Source organism: Sinocyclocheilus grahami, unplaced genomic scaffold (assembly GCF_001515645.1).
Source record: "Sinocyclocheilus grahami isolate Dianchi unplaced genomic scaffold, SAMN03320097.WGS_v1.1 scaffold481.1, whole genome shotgun sequence".
Lineage (NCBI taxonomy): Eukaryota > Metazoa > Chordata > Actinopteri > Cypriniformes > Cyprinidae > Sinocyclocheilus > Sinocyclocheilus grahami.
In genome coordinates, this window is record NW_015505660.1 from 923363 (window position 1) to 940679 (window position 17317).

The 17317-nt window shown below is 37.9% G+C and overlaps 2 protein-coding genes and 1 long non-coding RNA gene across 3 annotated transcripts in view; all 3 read left to right on the forward strand.

The window, feature by feature from the left end:
• The window catches only part of LOC107553790 (uncharacterized), a 5946-nt gene extending 325 nt beyond the window's left edge, over positions 1-5621 (forward strand). Inside the window, exons 2-3 of the long non-coding RNA XR_001604991.1 lie at positions 380-561; positions 5611-5621. This is a non-coding gene — a long non-coding RNA (uncharacterized lncRNA). The remainder of the gene's footprint in view (positions 1-379; positions 562-5610) is intronic.
• Positions 5622-5925: 304 nt separating this feature from the next.
• Positions 5926-9285, forward strand: LOC107553789 (protein translocase subunit SecA-like). Its single transcript, XM_016236096.1, has one exon. The coding sequence runs from the start codon at positions 5926-5928 to the stop codon at positions 9283-9285; it is 3360 nt and encodes a 1119-aa protein (XP_016091582.1).
• A 1716-nt stretch (positions 9286-11001) lies between these two features.
• Positions 11002-16336, forward strand: LOC107553776 (protein translocase subunit SecA-like). The gene is given in 2 exon segments (XM_016236083.1): positions 11002-11106; positions 12818-16336. Coding segments are annotated over 2 exon segments (3624 nt in total).
• The last annotated feature ends 981 nt before the right edge of the window (positions 16337-17317 follow it).

A 17317-nucleotide genomic window follows, 5' to 3' on the forward strand; every position in this document is an offset into this window, starting at 1 on the left:
GTGTGTGTGTGTGTGTGTGAGTGTGTGTGTGTGTGTGTGTGTGAGAGAGTGAGTGTGTGTGTGTGTGTGTGAGAGAGAGTGAGTGGGTGTGTGTTTTCCCTTGTGCTCTGGAGTTTTTAGAAAGCTTTGAGTACTTCTAAAACTTTTAAATCTACATATAAATACTTGGGCTAATCATTCAGCGCTCTTAGACTGATGATACACTGCGGCATGTTGTGGTCTTTATTGCAATATATTTAGACTTTTAAGTCAAATACGCAGCATAGCATAATAGAAAAGAAGCCAATTTGTTTCGCCTTTGATCTGATTTGTCCCAGCCGGGCTTCCGTTGGGCAGTCATCTCGAAGCTGATTGGCTGTGTTGTGAATGCGGAAGTGAGCCAGTGTTGCTTGAGTGGAGCTCGACGGGATAAACATGCGCTAGTTATTATATTCTCTTATAATACGATCATAAGTCTTCCTAAAGGCGCTTTAACATGGAGGCGGATGATGGCGCGCGTATCCGCAGTGAAGACGTCCTTCCACAGAACCAGGACCTGAGTTTTGTGCTGTCTTCTGGTGTGTAAACATGAGCCCGAGCTCTGGTGTGTGTGGCACACTAGAAACACTGATTTAACATTGTAGAGCGCAGTAATGCGGATCTTATCAGGGACTGACGAGAATATATATACCACAAACAGCCATCCAAAACTCCATTGAATTTTTGAATGCATTTTTTCTGTCACAAATGTCTAGATTTCTCTATCTCAAAATAACCACCATATATAGAATCCTGAGACTCAGACCTTTCCAATGATATGTTCTTTGTCAAGATTATAAAAAGGTTTGATTCTAAAAAAATGCATTTTGTAATATGTCGCTTGACACAGCCCACTAAAGGGGAGGAGACCGCCAAAATATTTTAAAGTACCATTTCCATGGTAACGCAATGTCTGATTTCGAAATGGTTTTCACAGGATGAATCTTGGGCTTCTAAGCTTTTAAATGATATATGATTTACAGTATTTACAAATGTAAATATATTTACATTATATCACTCAATCCAGCAGCATATAAGTATGGATTTTTATTATTTTTGTTTTCTTTCAATGAGGATAGTGAATATCAAGGCAAAAAGACCCAGAGGACGAAAGTGAAACCAAGCAGTAGATTGCAAATGTGAGACCTTCAAAATCAGTTTGCCTATTTTATTTTGTTTTATTTTATTTTTCGATCTGATAACATGTAAATAAACAAATTCAAGGAAATTCTATCTTTAATCCTGGGATTCATTGTGAGAAGAAACAAGCAAGTTGGGATTTGATGAAAGATTTACTGAACTATTGTACACTGAGTGTTTGTATAAATCATGTATGATAAATCTGCACAAGAAATCTTAAAAAGACCAATTACCACATACCTTTAGAGACAGATTTTTTTGGGGAAATGTAATATTCGGTGAGGGCTTTATGAAAGAAGTTTGGCAAACTAACTACACACAACACGACTGGTTTCATGCCATTAAACTGCTTTAGAAATATCAATATTTCTGTCCTGTTCTCATTATGAAACTCATTCTGCTTCAGAAATGTATTTTACTCTCTAGCGGATATTGAGCCATTTTACAAATACAGGGGACAAGCTGAAGCGACAAAGGCATCTTTCAAAAGACAGAATACGTATTTATTTATTTTTTCAGGAAAATTGCTTTAATTTCTTTAAAGGGTTTATACCATCTAGACATTATATAACTAAAAATGTTATTCATTTATTTAATGTGATTACAAATACACTTTTTATTTATGCTACTCAAGAAGTTCCAATTTGATCTGTGTGGTGGATTTGGTTTGACACTCTGTGTTTGATTAAGTTGACTTGTGTGTCATACTGATCATCGGTTGATTGCTCAAGCCTGGGCGATGTATTGGTTAGGGATGGACGATACCACTTATTTTGTTTTCTATACGATACCGATATTTTTCAAGGCAGTATCGTCGATACCGATACGATACTTCTGAACTAAACTTTTAAATGATGAAATGTATTCAATTATTCAATTACTAAGAGTAAAATGGGTAATGATAACCACTTAACATTGTTTAAAACACAATACGCCTTAATTGTAATTTATTAGGTTCTATTTTTGTTTACACATGGTTCAAATGTGTTTTTTGTTTACGCATGATTCAAATCTACAAATACTACAGTTGAACTATGGTCACTTTAGTAAAACCATGGTTCATTTTCATAAGGGACTGCTAGTGACAGGCTGTTGCATGCATAAAATGCAACCTTTTTGTTCTGACAGTGTATGATTTCTATTAACATTACAGAATAGAACATGATCAATATTATCTTTCAACGTTAAATTTAAATAAATGTAATTGTACAAACTATGTAGGCTACGATTTCAATTTGTTTATTGTGAAATAACTCAAACATATGTTTTTTTCTGTCTTCTGATAAGCATTGTTCAGGGTTGCTGTTCCCAAAAGCTTTAATTGTTTCTTATGATACTTTTGGGAAACGCAGCCCTGTTTGAATGCACTTTTAGAAGTGAGTGAACGCTCTCTTTGATGGATTGGTTCTGTCTTGCAACATTTGCGTGTTCAGATGAGCAGGAAAATAGTTCTATCCTACACAATTACTTGCGAACAAAGGTTATTCGTCCAATTTAATGCATTTGTACGCATTATTATTATTTTAAATAAACAAAATCACTGGTAAATAAAACACACCATAGTATCGATATTTTTTGTTTGAGTATCGATACTTTCGATACTCGCGTCAGTATCGATATATATCGATACTTAGGATCGATACGCCCATCCCTAGTATTGGTGTGATGTAAAATGAACGAGAGTCAGTAAAAGAAGCAGCTCACAGCTCACGGTCTCACAGCTCACGGTCTCACAGTGTGTTTATTAGACCTAAAAATAAGACACACCATTCGGACAAACATATAAAGGACACAAGAATATAACATGGTGTCAGAAGTGACATTACAGTGAGTACCGCAAACAGTTTTGTTGATACGAACTGATTAGCACACCAGAAAATTTCAATCTCGGCAGACGAACACGGGACAATTCAAGCCACCGTCGTCACTAGTGCTAACGGGTAATTTAGCAGAAAATTGGCGCAGATGGGAGCAACGTTTTCGTCTGTATATGACTGCAACAGGAGCGAGTGCTAAACAAGAGCCAGTCAAAATAGCCATTCTGCTACACACTATTGGAAAAGAGGCGTTGGAGGTGTATAATACACTCGCCGTCAATTTAGTTGATGAAGAGAACGAGACAATGGAAGACGTGCTCATAGCATTCAGAGACTATTGCAGCCCACAGAAAAACGTTGTGTTTGAGAGGCACCAATTCTGGTCTCATCCCATGGCAGATGGCATTACAGTGGACAGATTCATCACAAAGCTGAGACAAAAAAACAAAGACTGTGAGTTTGGCCCAAGTGGGAATGCATGCTCAGAGATAAGTTGGTGTTTAGTATAACAAACCCTTCTCTCAAAGAAAGATTACTTTGCGAAAATGACTTGCCATTGCACAGAACTATCGAAGTATGCAGAGCAACTGAGCTAGCCAAAACACAGATAGAGGCCATGCAAAATGCTGCAGATGTCCAAGACTCTCAAGTAAATGCTATAGAAAAAGCAACAGAATATAGAAAACCAGGTGCAAGAAGTAACAAGAAGCCAATTACACAAAACTGTCGCAGATGTGGAAAGAGCCATGAGCCACGTCAATGCCCAGCCTTTGGAGCAGTATGCCATAAGTGTGGTAAAAATAACCATTTCTCCAAGGTATGCCATGCAGTCATTCGCAACGATAGCAGAGCAAAAAATGTGCACAGCATAAAGAATGAAACAGAGTCCATTTACATTGGCACACTTGCCTGTCTTCTGCAATAGGGCCACCCTGTGTGTTATGCATCACGAGCACTCACTGACACTGAGCAAAGATATGCTCAAATAGAGAAAGAGTTACTTGCCATACTCTTTGCAGCAAGGAAGTTTCATTTTCATCAGTACATATATGGCAAGGCAGTGATGGTGCAATCAGATAATAAGCCCCTTGAGAACATCATGCAGAAACAGCTGTGCAAAGTGTTCTGGACATGTAAAAAAAAAAAGGCGAGACAAAACGTACATCTGTAACAAAAGGATCAAAGGATTCTCAAAGAAATTTGAATGTACTACTAATGTTCATGGTGGCCACTGTTGAGTAAATATATGGTATGGTGTTTTGTGAGTTAAATGTTAAAACAAAGTTACTGTTTGATAGACTTGAATATGTATATGGGGAGATTTGAGTGCAGCCGTTTAAATGTAGTTTAAAAAGAGCCATGTCTGAGTTTGTTAAAAAAGGGGCATGTGGTGGATTTGGTTTGACACTCTGTTTGATTAAGTTGACTTGTGTGTGTGTGAGCTCACGGTCTCACAGTGTGTTTATTAGACCTAAAAATAAGACACAAAATTCGGACAAACATATAAAGGACACAAAAATATAACAATCTGAAGACAGCTTTATAAAAATAATCTAGAAATATGAATCTATGATCAGATTCTTGCTGATTTCGTGACAAAGTGAAAGTGAAACTAAACACATTATAAAATACCCAACCAAAGATATCCTGTTTAAACTAAACACATGCTTCTGATCATGATCACATGTTTGATAAAGCAAAGCTGATCAGACGAGAAGACTCAGTTAATAATTTTAATAAACCAGTTTACTCAGCTCTGTTTCAGTAGATTGGCATTTTAAATGCACTCTAACAAGATTTGCTTTCTACTTTAAAATTCTGTAGGCTTTTAAATTATTCCAAATAAATAAATAAATAATCATATTAAAGGGATACTTCAACAAAATGAAAAGTCTGTCTTTATTCATCCTCAAAGGGAATAGCTGTTGTAATCAAACCCTGTTTGTCTTAAGCTGCTAATAAACACTATTTGTGATTATGACAGAAAATAATCGTAACTACTGTTACAGCATAGACATGCCTAAAATAATTATATGACACAGTCTTTCTGCTCTTTCTGGAGATAACAGTAATTACTAATTGGTAAACACCAAAATCATAAAATGCCAAAACATAAACCTTGCTAGAGATTATTCGTTGAAATTCAATATTGTGAAGCAGGAGTCCAGCATGGTGTGTCCTACAAAACCACCTTTAACCACACAGCAAGTGCACAATACTAGTCTTCTTGTATATCAACAAAAGGTTAACAGTACTCTGTATGTTTCATTAAATGCAGACTGATAAATGAAGAATGTCTGAAAAGCAAAACAAAACAGAAGGAAAAGAAACCAGCATAGCAGTCACGCCAGACGGTCATTGTTCTCCATAAATAACCTGTCGGTGAAGAAACGCACCATCACACCACACCTGAAATACAAAGAAACCTGTCTACACAACTAATCGACTGTATCACACAATTTTGGTACTGCAAATATGTAAATAATTACTGGCACGCACTTCCTGATCTTTCAAATCACATGACAAACTGAACAACTGATATTATGTCTACTGGAAATCCCAAAGCATGAAATGCCATCTTCTCATACTAATACAATGAAACTCCCTTGAGACGCTTCACAGATGACTCTAGAAGAGCTTTGCTGTAACTCCTCAACAATATGGCCTTGAATGATGTAAGTATTACAAATAAATGCTTTCTCAGAGAAAATGTCTGAATAAAACATAACATAATTTGAGAATACACTTTTAAAACAAGCAAAACATGTTTCTTTATGTAAAATAAAGTCTACTGTTGTAATTGTCTTAACTATCTTGTTAATTAATCATTTTGTCTGCTTACGCTTGTCAGTTAAGCAGAAGTTTAATTACGTGTGATTTTTTTTGTAAACCACAGACAGACCTGCTGCAGTGAGAAAAATATCAAGACTGAACTTCCAGAGTTTTGAAAATGGAAGCATCAGGAATACTTCTGTCATCACGACTGCTTTCCCTGCTGAAGAACAGACACTGGGCAAAAGATGATGTTGTTAAGTTGTTTAAAGCCCTCGTGAAAGAATTTAATGGCAGAAATGAAGATTTTCACACATGGATGATGAGAATCCTTCATCAAGTGGAGATTCACAAAATCCAAATGTCGGATTTGACTTTGCAAAATGATGATAAGATTGTGGCCAAAATGAATGAAACAGTCAAAAACACTAAAGAGAAAACACTGGATGAGATTGTGGAGGAAATTCATAAACAAGCAGATACTGATGAAGAAATGATGGCACAAGTGAAAGATATCGTGTCTTCTGTGTCAGAATGTCTATCAGCTTCCACAGCACCACATCTACAAGGAATAAAGCAAATTCTGTTTAAGCTCTGCAAAGCTGTAGAAAAGACAATTGGACATAAACTTCGAGTGACTCAGATGGTGAGCTGGTGCATTCTGGTTCTTTCTAAATCAAGTCGGCTGGTTCAGGTTGGAACAGGAGAAGGAAAGTCGTGTATCGTGGCAATGTTTGCAGCATATCAGGCCATGATGGGAAACACCCCTGATATCATCTCCAGTTCTCCTGTACTTGCTGAAAGAGATGCTAAAGAATGGTCTGCATTTTATAAGAAACTGAATATCACTGTTGACGTCAACACCAATAAAACAGAAGATCAAAAGCTGAAGAAGTGCTATGAATGCCAGGTAGTTTATGGTACGACTCAGAGTTTTGCAGGTGATTTTCTGAGACAGTGCTTCCACAGAAAAGATGTGAGACCTAAGAGAGAGTTTCAGTGTGTTATAGTGGATGAGGTGGACTCGCTAATGCTGGACAAAGGTCTTGAAGTGGTTTATTTGAATAGTAATATGCCTCTCATGGAAACTTTGAATGGATTACTGGCTGAAATTTGGTTTGTCATCAACCAGCTGAAACGTTTAGACTCTGGAGAGATTTTAGGACCCATTCGGCTCCTCTCTCAGATTCTGTCTGAAATCATGCATGAAAATAAAAACACTGACCAACTCAGTATTGTGCAGAATGCTGCGGAAGCAGCAAAAGAACTAGATAATGCAAGTGTTGCCCAAACAGATGCATTCCTGAACATGTTTGTGGGAAAATGTCCTGAGTATTTCTTTAAACTTTACCAGGAAGCGCCTGATGGGAATTTAGAGAAACTAAATGAGATCAGTCCCACAGGTACAAATAAGAAACAAGAAATATCTGTTCTTCTCCTGGGAAATGGAAAATGTCGTTTACTGTACTACGAGGAGGACTCTCTAGTTAAATCATTGGGTAAAATGATAAAAAAGTGTTTTGAGTCTGAATCAACGGAGGAACAAACTGAATCTCATATCCCAGGCCTTCAATATCTCATCAATGGGAAAGTACAAACTTGGACTGAAAATGCTCTGCAAGCCACCAAAATGACTCTGGGCAATGAATATATCCTTCATGGAGATGGAGTTGCTCCTGTTGACTACAAATGCACTGGTGTCGTGCAGAACAACATGAGATGGGGGGAAGGACTTCAGCAGTTTCTGGAGATGAAACACCAAACTAAACTCTCCAACATGAGTCTAATCACAAACTTCATGTCTAATGTGGGTTTATTTAAGAAATACAAAAACAGCGTATATGGGATCACGGGAACTTTGGGTGACCAAACAGAGCTTGACATGTTGAAAAAACTCTACAACGACATTGACACCTGTAAGATTCCCTCATTTAGACAAAGGAAACTTTATGAGTTGGAGGGTTTGGTGATACCAGAAGAAGACGAGTGGATCAGGACCGTCTGTAATGTTGTTAAGCATCAAGTGACCTCCACAGTTTATCGAGGTCCACGAGCAGCTCTCGTCATCTGTGAAACCATCAATCATGCAGAAATATTTCACAAGACTCTTGGAAAAACCACTTCAAAAGAAAAACTAAAACTATATGTAAATAACAACATGAATAACTCTACAATAATAGATAAAACTGTTGATGCGGGGGACGTCATCATTGCAACTAATCTAGCGGGTCGAGGTACAGACCTAAAGGTCAGTGAAAGTGTAAATGAAGCTGGAGGTCTGTTTGTGGTGCAAACCTTCTTACCTCTGAACGTCCGTGTAGAACAGCAAGCATTTGGACGAACGGCTCGTCAAGGGAGTCCAGGATCTGCTCAACTCATCATGTGCGCCAATCATTTCTCTGACACTGTTAAACTAGTGATGAGCCTAAAGACATCTTTTACCAGTTTATTCAGCCATCTGAACCATCTTACTACACCGATGTCACGTCTTACAAGTATATTGATGCCACGTGGATCCACAGAGGGTTTATTTGAGGATGCAGTTAATCGCTACCTGAAAAATAACAGCTCTCAAACTCATGATGCAATGGTCTCTGCTCTCACAGATCTACTAATGAAATCATTTCCAATTATGGAAAGCAATCTTGAAGAGGCAAAAGATGCCAGAAATATTCTGGTGAACATCAGACTCTCTGGGTTTCTTGAAAAAGACATTCCAAAAATCACAAATGAGGAAGAACTTTTTTCTGTCTACCTTGATGTTTTGGATGGTGTTTATGAAGATGATGTTTTTTCAGACCAGCGAGATGTAATCGTGTCCTCTCTTCATGAGTGCTGGGGTTTGTGGCTCCTGATGAACTCCAGTGAGGAAAAGCCCACTGAGACGATGAAGGAACAGCTGAAGCTGGACTTGACGAGTGCAAAGCAGAAACTTTTGACTAAACAGTCCCCATCCTCCATGGTCTACTATTACATCAGGTCTGGAAACAATCTCCGTGAGAAGGGACGCTTTACTGAGTGCATTGAGATGTACACCAAAGCTTTGGGGGACGGTACATCTGGAGAGATTATTCCTCTCTATAATCGTGCACTGGCCACTATCAGAAGGAAAGACACCGGTTATATTGCTCAAGCACTGGCTGATCTGGAAAAGGCTGAAAAGGAAATAGATTTGTACAAGTCACATCTGGCACGGATTCTGACTTATATTAAATTACCAAGACAGGATACAAGAGCAGAAGGTAGTGATTTACTCACCACTCAGTTTCAAGTGAAGTGTGTGACTGTAGACCTACTGAAGACAAACATTCAAGATGCTGTGAATAAGTTGAAGAGAGCCGAAAGCAGAGGAGGAAATGTAAGCCTGACTGAAAAACTTACAATTTTTCTTGCAGAAGGCTTCGTTATCATTCCTCTAAGACTTATGAAAGAGCTGCCGATGGAATTAATGCATCTCAAGTCATTGGGTCTTGACACCATTTTCACTTTGGACACCATGTTTTCTTTGAGTGGCTTTTTGTCAAAGATCTTAAAATAGTTTTGGAATATGACACTTCTCAGATATCTTAAACGATTATCACAGTATCACAACTGCATCAAATATCGTGTGTGTGTGTGTGTGTGTGCGTGCTGGTTTATGTAGTTTATTAGACACAAATTTGTATAATGACATGGGTATGACATAGAGGTGGTTTATGAGGACGCATCCTGTGATCCTGAAATACAAATGGCTTAAAAAAACATATTAAATGGTGTTATTTTGAAAATCAAAAAATGCAGAAAGTTTTGTGTGAGGAGTAGGTTTAGGTGCAGGGGGTAGAAAATACAGTTTGTACAGAATAAAACCATTACACCTATGGAGAATCCCCATGAACAACACATACTAACATCATATTGTACTTTGTTTAGGGTTAAAAAAAAAATTATATATATATATTTATAGAAAGATATTTATTTATTCCATTAAAAACAAAGTTTTTTATGCATATAACATTTATGGCAAATAAATAAATAAAGTGCACATACTTAATCTAAGTGTAATGAATTATGTGAAAATTAAGGAAATCAAAACCTGTATGTTTTTTTCTCTTCTGTAGAAAATTAAAGAGTAAACAATGACAGGATTTTCATTTTTGAGTGCACTATCCCTTTAAAACTATCAAGATACGTTTCTTGGTTGATATATCACACCAAGAAGTATTTATTAACATGGCCAAACTGCGAAGAGATCACAAACAATAAACTTTCATCTGAATTGAATATTTAATGTGGCCAATTTGCTGGTTGTTCTTCATTTGTTCTTGATTTTCATCATTTCTGACTGTTGATTGCAAAGTAAATTTCCATGTCCACATCATACCTCATATATTTTATACTGTACATTGATAAAAATTACACATTTACAAACATAAACTGGTTCTAGGCTGGTTCTATGCATAAATGTTGGCTTAAATACAACGCCAAATTCTGGTACTTCAGATGTGAAATCGATATAGGAAACATATAAACAGCTTCATGATAATGTTTTAAAGTAGCCTATTATAACGTACATTACACACTGTCCTGATTGGATGATCACCAGTCAGTGAGCAGTCGCTCCATTGCTATTGTTTCATAAAAACATCGATAAGACAGCGATAAGAGAAGAATGTCTGAAAAACAACACATATGAGGAAAGAGAAACCAGCATAGCAGACATGCCAAACAGTCTACACCAAAAAATAACCAGCTGGTGACAGAACACACCACCACACCTGAAACAAAGAAACCTGTTTAAACAAGGAAACTATTTTATTCTCTGTACTTACCAACACTAATGAAAGTGAAAGTATACACTGACAGGCAGCATAATCACGACACAGCATCTGTATGTGAACAAACAAAACGGTGAAACAATATTCAAGTAGATTCTTGACTGGAATTGTAATCTTAAATTAAGGTATAATTATAAATTATTACTATTATTATTATTATTTTCATAATTTTAATTCAGCTGTGCATGGTTTCACAGATCTGCATAAAACGTGCTGTCTGAAACATAAATAAAAGTACAGCAGTTCATGTTCCTTTAAATCACGTGACAAACTAAAGCTGATTAAACAAATAAGGTGCTTTTCTACAGCTGTATTCCTTTTACATAGTAGCAGTTAAAATGTTCTTGTAAATCTCAACTTATAACATCACTGTAATTAAATTAAATAAAAAACAAGTTTTTATAGAAAATATTTTATAGTTTGTTATAGAAAAACAAGCTATGCTCAGAGTCAAGAGCCTCGATCATAACATTATAACAGGCTCCTTCCAAGTAGAGACCTGCACGATCGCGGGACCCAAAGCAGCAGAGTGCGGGTGTGGGCGGGTAGAGACTTGTGTGTGCGGGATGCGGGAGAATAATTAAGGTGTACTCACACTAGGCAATCTTAACCGTGCCCGAGCACATTTGATCGCGGGACCCAAAGCAGCAGAGTGCGGGTGTGGGCGGGTAGAGACTCGTGTGTGCGGAATGCAGGAGAATAAGGGTGTACTCACACTAGGCAATCTTAACCGTGCCCGAGCACATTTGACCCCCAAAACCTGGCCCGTTTGACTAGTGTTATCGCTCCGTGCGTTCGTTTAGCTGTCCCTGGCTCGGTTGGAAGAGGTAGGCCAGAGCGCGGTTCAGTTGGGCTCGGGCGCGGTACGCATGTAGTGTGAGCGGAGCGCAGATCTTCTGATACGTGTGCAGCATGATTGCGTGAACATTTCTGAGGCAAAAGCGATAGATCTGTAAAGCAATATATTGTGAGAGGGCCGTGTTACTGTGTCCCAAACTACTCACAATAATAAACCACAAAGTTAACAAAACGATGCACTCCACTGTGCTGTACAAAATCATCTGGTGCATGTTACTCAAGAAGTTTCAATTTGATCTGAAGTTACTGACAGCTTTATAAAACTATAAATATGAATCTATAATTTGATTCCTGCAAATCATGTGACATACTGTAGTGAAACAGAAACCAAACTAAGCGGAACATTACCCCACCAAAGAAATCCTCTTTAAACTGAAAACATCCTGATGATCAAAGCTGAATGTTTGATTATACCATGTGAAGCTGAACAAGGGTGTTTCCCAAAATCATTGTTTGCTAACTATGGCTGCAAGTTCCATTGAACACTATTGGTACTGAACTTGTGACCATAGTTGATTTGGGAAACGCACCCCTGATGAGAAGACTGAATCAGTTTAACTGAACCATTCTACCCATTCCTCAAATGTCCTGAAAAACATCAATCAGTTACTAAAACTCCTTGAATAGTTGTATACAGTATCAGCAGTAGACTTACAGAACTCCTGTTATATATATATATATATATATATATATATATATATATAAACACACATGCAGGCTGATGACGGAAGAATGTCTGAAAAACAAAACATGAGCAAAACAATCCAGCATGGTATTCTTGGCAGTCATACCAGCCGGTGAGGAAACATGCCACCGCACCACACCTGAAATGCATTAGGTATTTTCGGTACTTTACCAACACTACTGAAAGTGAAAGAATGTCCTAAGAGAAAATATGGTTTGGATCACTGACTACTGAGAGCCGTGAACATGCAAATATTTCATGCATGTCCAATAGTTAGGTTATAACATGCAAAAAAGACTAAATGTAGAATTAGGGCATACATTTTTTTCTACTTCAAACAGTCAAATGTAGATGGTTTCACAAATTTGCACAAAATTAATTTTCTTAACATGAATAAAACACACAACTCATGTTCTTTCCAATCACGTGACACAAAGAAGACGATTAATATTCCTAAGCATTCCAGAGCATGAGAGACGCCCTCTTTTCTTTTCCAGGTATAAATGCAACTTCTTTTATTCTCTTCTACAAACAGCTCAAGAGGAGCTCTGCAGTGACAACTCCTGAATGTCTCGAATGATGTAAGTAAAATTAATTAATGCTGTCTCTGAGGAAAAAAAAATCTGAATGAAATACTTTTGAGTGTGCACTTTTAAAACAATCTAAATATAACATGTTATTTAAAATAAAGTTGTATTGTTTTTTTTTATGAGTTATTTAAAGCCCTCGTGAAAGAATTTAATGGCAGAAATGAAGATTTTCACACATGGATGATGAAAATCCTTCATCAAGTGAAGATTCACAAAATAAGTGTGTCTGATTTGACATCGAATGAAAAAAAGATTGTGGATCACGTTGAGAAAAAAATTAAAAACATTGTCAAAAACTTTGATGAGAAAACACTGGATGAGATTGTGGAGGAAATTTGTAAACAAGCAGTTATTGATGAAGAAATGATGGCACAAGTGAAAGATATCGTGTCTTCTGTGTCAGAATGTCTATCAGCTTCCACAGCACCACATCTACAAGGAATAAAGGAAAGTTTGTTTAAACTCTGCAAATCTGCAGAAAAGACAATTGGAAATAAACCTTGAGTGACTCAGATGGTGAGCTGGTGCATTCTGATTCTTTCTAAATCAAGTCGGCTGGTTCAGGTTGGAACAGGAGAAGGAAAGTCGTGTATCGTGGCAATGTTTGCAGCATATCAGGCCATGATGGGAAACACCCCTGATATCATCTCCAGTTCTCCTGTACTTGCTGAAAGAGATGCTAAAGAATGGTTTGCCTTTTATAAGAGACTGAATATAACTGTTGATGCCAACATCGACAAATCAGAAACTGAGCTGAAGAAGTGCTATGAATGTCAGGTAGTTTATGGTACGACTGTCAGTTTTGCAGCTGATTGGCTGAGACAGCGCTTCCTTAGACAAGATGTGAGACCTAACAGAGAGTTTCAGTGTGTTATAGTGGATGAGGTGGACTCGCTAATGCTAGACAAAGGTCTTGAAGTGGTTTATTTGAGCACTGAGATTCCGCTAATGGAATCTCTCAATGCAATATTGGCAGAAATCTGGTTAATCGTCAACCAGCTGAAGCGTTTAGACACTGGAGAGATTTTAGGCCCCATTCAGCTCCTCTCTCAACTTCTGTCTGAAATCATTACTGAAAATAAAAACATTGATCAACACAGTATTGTGCAGATGGCTGTTGACACAGGAATTAAGCCTATACAATCATCAAAGCAAATGCAAGAAAACATGAAAAATGTTCTAAAACAACTAGATAATGGAAGTGTTGACCAAAAAGTATCATTTCTAAACATGCTTGTGAGAAATTTACCAGAGTATTTCTTCAAATTATACCAGGAAACGCCTGATGGGACTTTAAGGAGACTGAATGAAATCAGTCCTGCAGATACAAATAAGAGACAAGAAATATCTATTCTTCTACTGGGAAATGGAAAATGTCGTGTTGTGCACTTTGAGGAGGACTCAATGGATCCATCATTAAGGAAAAAGATTCAAAAGTCATATCAGCCTGAATCAGCAAAAGAACAACATGAATCTCGTATCCCAGGCCTAGAAGATCTCATCAGTGGCAAGATGCAAACTTGGTTTGGAAGTGCTTTGCTAGCCACAAAATTGACTCTAGGCCACGAATATGTCCTTCATGGAGATGGAGTCGCTCCTGTCGATTACAGTTCAACTGGTGTCGTGCAGAATGAAATGCGATGGGGGGAAGGACTTCAGCAGTTTCTGGAGATGAAACACCAAACTAAACTGTCTAACATGACTCTAATCACAAACTTCATGTCTAATGTGGGTTTATTCAAGAAATACAAAAACAAGATCTATGGGCTCACAGGCACTTTGGGGGACCAAACAGAGCTTGACATGGTGAAGAAACTCTACAATGGCATTGAGACGTGTAAGATTCCCTCATTTAGACAAAGGAAACTTTATGAGTTGGAGGGTTTGGTGATAGCTGAAGAAGACGAGTGGATCAGGACCGTCTGTAATGTTGTTAAGCATGAAGTGACCTCCACAGTTTATCGAGGTCCACGAGCAGCTCTCGTCATCTGTGAAACCATCAATCGTGCAGAAATGTTCCACAAGACTCTTGCAGACACCATTTCAAAAGATAAACTAAAACTTTATGTGAATAACAACATGAATAACTCTACAATAATAGATAAAACTGTTGATGCGGGGGACGTCATCATTGCAACTAATCTAGCGGGTCGAGGTACAGACCTAAAGGTCATTGAAAGTGTAAATGAGGCAGGAGGTCTGTTTGTGGTGCAAACCTTCTTACCTCTGAACGTCCGTGTAGAACAGCAAGCATTTGGACGAACGGCTCGTCAAGGGAGTCCAGGATCTGCTCAACTCATCATGTGCGCCAGTCATCTCTCTGACACTGTTAAACTAGTGATGGGCGAAAACACATCACTAACCAGTTTACACAGCTGTCCAGATAACTTAACAAAACAGATGACAAAAGAGAGTGTGTTTGAAGAAGCAGTTAATCACTACCAGAAAAATAGCAGCTCTCAAAATCATGATGCGATGATTTCTGCTCTGACAGACCTCTTAACCACAAATTCAAGTAATCTGGAAAAGGCAAAAGATGCCAGGAACACTGGGGTGAAAAAGAGCCTCTCTGGGTTCCTTGAAAAAGACATTCCAGAAATCATAGAAAAGGAAGAGCTTTTTTCTGTCTACCTTGATGTTTTGGACAACATCTATGAAGATGCTGTTTTTTCAGACCAGCGTGACGTAATTGTGTCCTCTCTTCATGAGTGTTGGGGTCTGTGGCTTCTGATGTATTTCAATGAGGAAAAGTCCACTGAGAAAAGTTCCTTGAAGGAACAGCTGATGATGGACTTGTTGAGCGCAAAGCAGAAACTTTTGTGCAAACAGTCCCCATCCACGATGGTCTACTATTACATTAGGTCTGGGAACAATCTCTGTGAGAAGGGACACCTTACTGAAAGCATTGAGATGTTCACCAAAGCTTTGGAGGACGGTGTATCTGGGGAGATTATTCCTCTCTATAATCGTGCACTGACCACTATTATGAAGAAAGACATTGACTATATTGCTCAAGCCTTGGCTGATTTGGAAAAGGCCAACAAAGCAATAGATTCATACAAGTCACATCTGGCACATATTCTTACTTGTGTGAAATCATCAAGACGAGAGCAGACAACAGAAGGTGATACTTTGCTCAGTAAACAGTTTCAAATGAAGTGTATGATTGTAGACCAACTCAAGGATAACATTCAAGACGCTGTAATGAAGTTGAAGAGGGCTGAAAGCAGAGGAGCAAATGTGAGACTATTGGATAAACATACAATTTTTATGGCCGAAGACTCTTTGAAGAGGGCTGTAAGTAGAAGAGATATGAGCCTGCCTGAAACAATTGCCCTTGTTGTGATAGAAGACTTTATAAAGAGGGGTGAAATCAAACGAGGAGATGTGAACTTGGCTGAAAAATTTGCACTGCTTTATGCAGAAGACAATACAAAAAGAGCCGAGCGCAGAGGAGGAGATGTAAACCTGGCTGAAAGACATATATTGTTGCTGTTAGAACAACCTATTCACAGTTCTCAAAAAATTCTGGAAGAGCTCATAATGGAATATGAACATATCAGGTCGCTGGGTCTTGACACCATTTTCTCTTTGGACACCATATTTTCTCTAAGGGGCTTTTTGTCAAAGATATTTAGATAAGACAATGTTTAGATGATAAGACTGTCTTAAAATGTGACACTTCTCTTGCGCTGTCAGTTCTTGTCAGTCAAATTGACATACACTTGTGTATGTGTATCCACGCACGCACACACACACACAAACATTGGGTTTCCAAGTTTTATGGGGACATTCAATAGACATAATTATTTTTATTCTGTACAAAAACTGTATTTTATAATTAACTGTTATAATCTCTCACATATAACATACATTGTCTTCACTAAGATACAGTATTTTTTATCAATGTATTTCCATCACCATTAAACATTTTCACTTTCAACATAGACATTAACATTGTATAAATAAGTGAGAAAAATATAAGGCAGTAAAGTGCTAATTAATAAGAAAAGATCATAATCAGTGTGCCTTTTTTTGCAAAGTATCTGCAAAGTATGCATAGTTCTACATAGGGCTGCACGATTAATCGGAATCGAACCGAAATCGCGATTTGGCTTGATGCGATTATGACAATCACAAAAGCTGCGATTTTTAATGAAATAAATATATTCACAGCGGCAGTAGTAAATGCTGCTCATCTCACGCCCGAGATGGCGTGAACAACATAGATAAACCATATATTGTTATAGGTTTATTGTCTTTAATCAGTTCAGGCGTTTCTATCTTCTTTTAAAGGGGTCATATGATGCTGCTAAAAAGAACATTATTTTGTGTATTTGGTGTAATGAAATGTGTTTATGCGGTTTAAGGTAAAAAAAAACCACATTATTTTCCACATACTGTACATTATTGTTTCTCCTCTATGCCCCGCCTTTCTGAAACGTGTCGATTTTTACAAAGCTCATCGGTCTGAAAAAGCGAGGTGTGCTCTGATTGGCCAGCTATCCAGTGCGTTGTGATTGGCCGAATACTTCAAGCAAGTGACGGAAATGTCACGCCCCTCACCATACTGTGATGCCGTGTCCGGCCGGAGCAACGAGACAATAACATTAAAACCCATTA

What these genes read in the sequence shown, in the direction of transcription:
- LOC107553789 (XM_016236096.1), top strand. Translation starts at nt 5,926, where the DNA reads ATGGAAGCATCAGGAATACTTCTGTCATCACGACTGCTTTCCCTGCTG.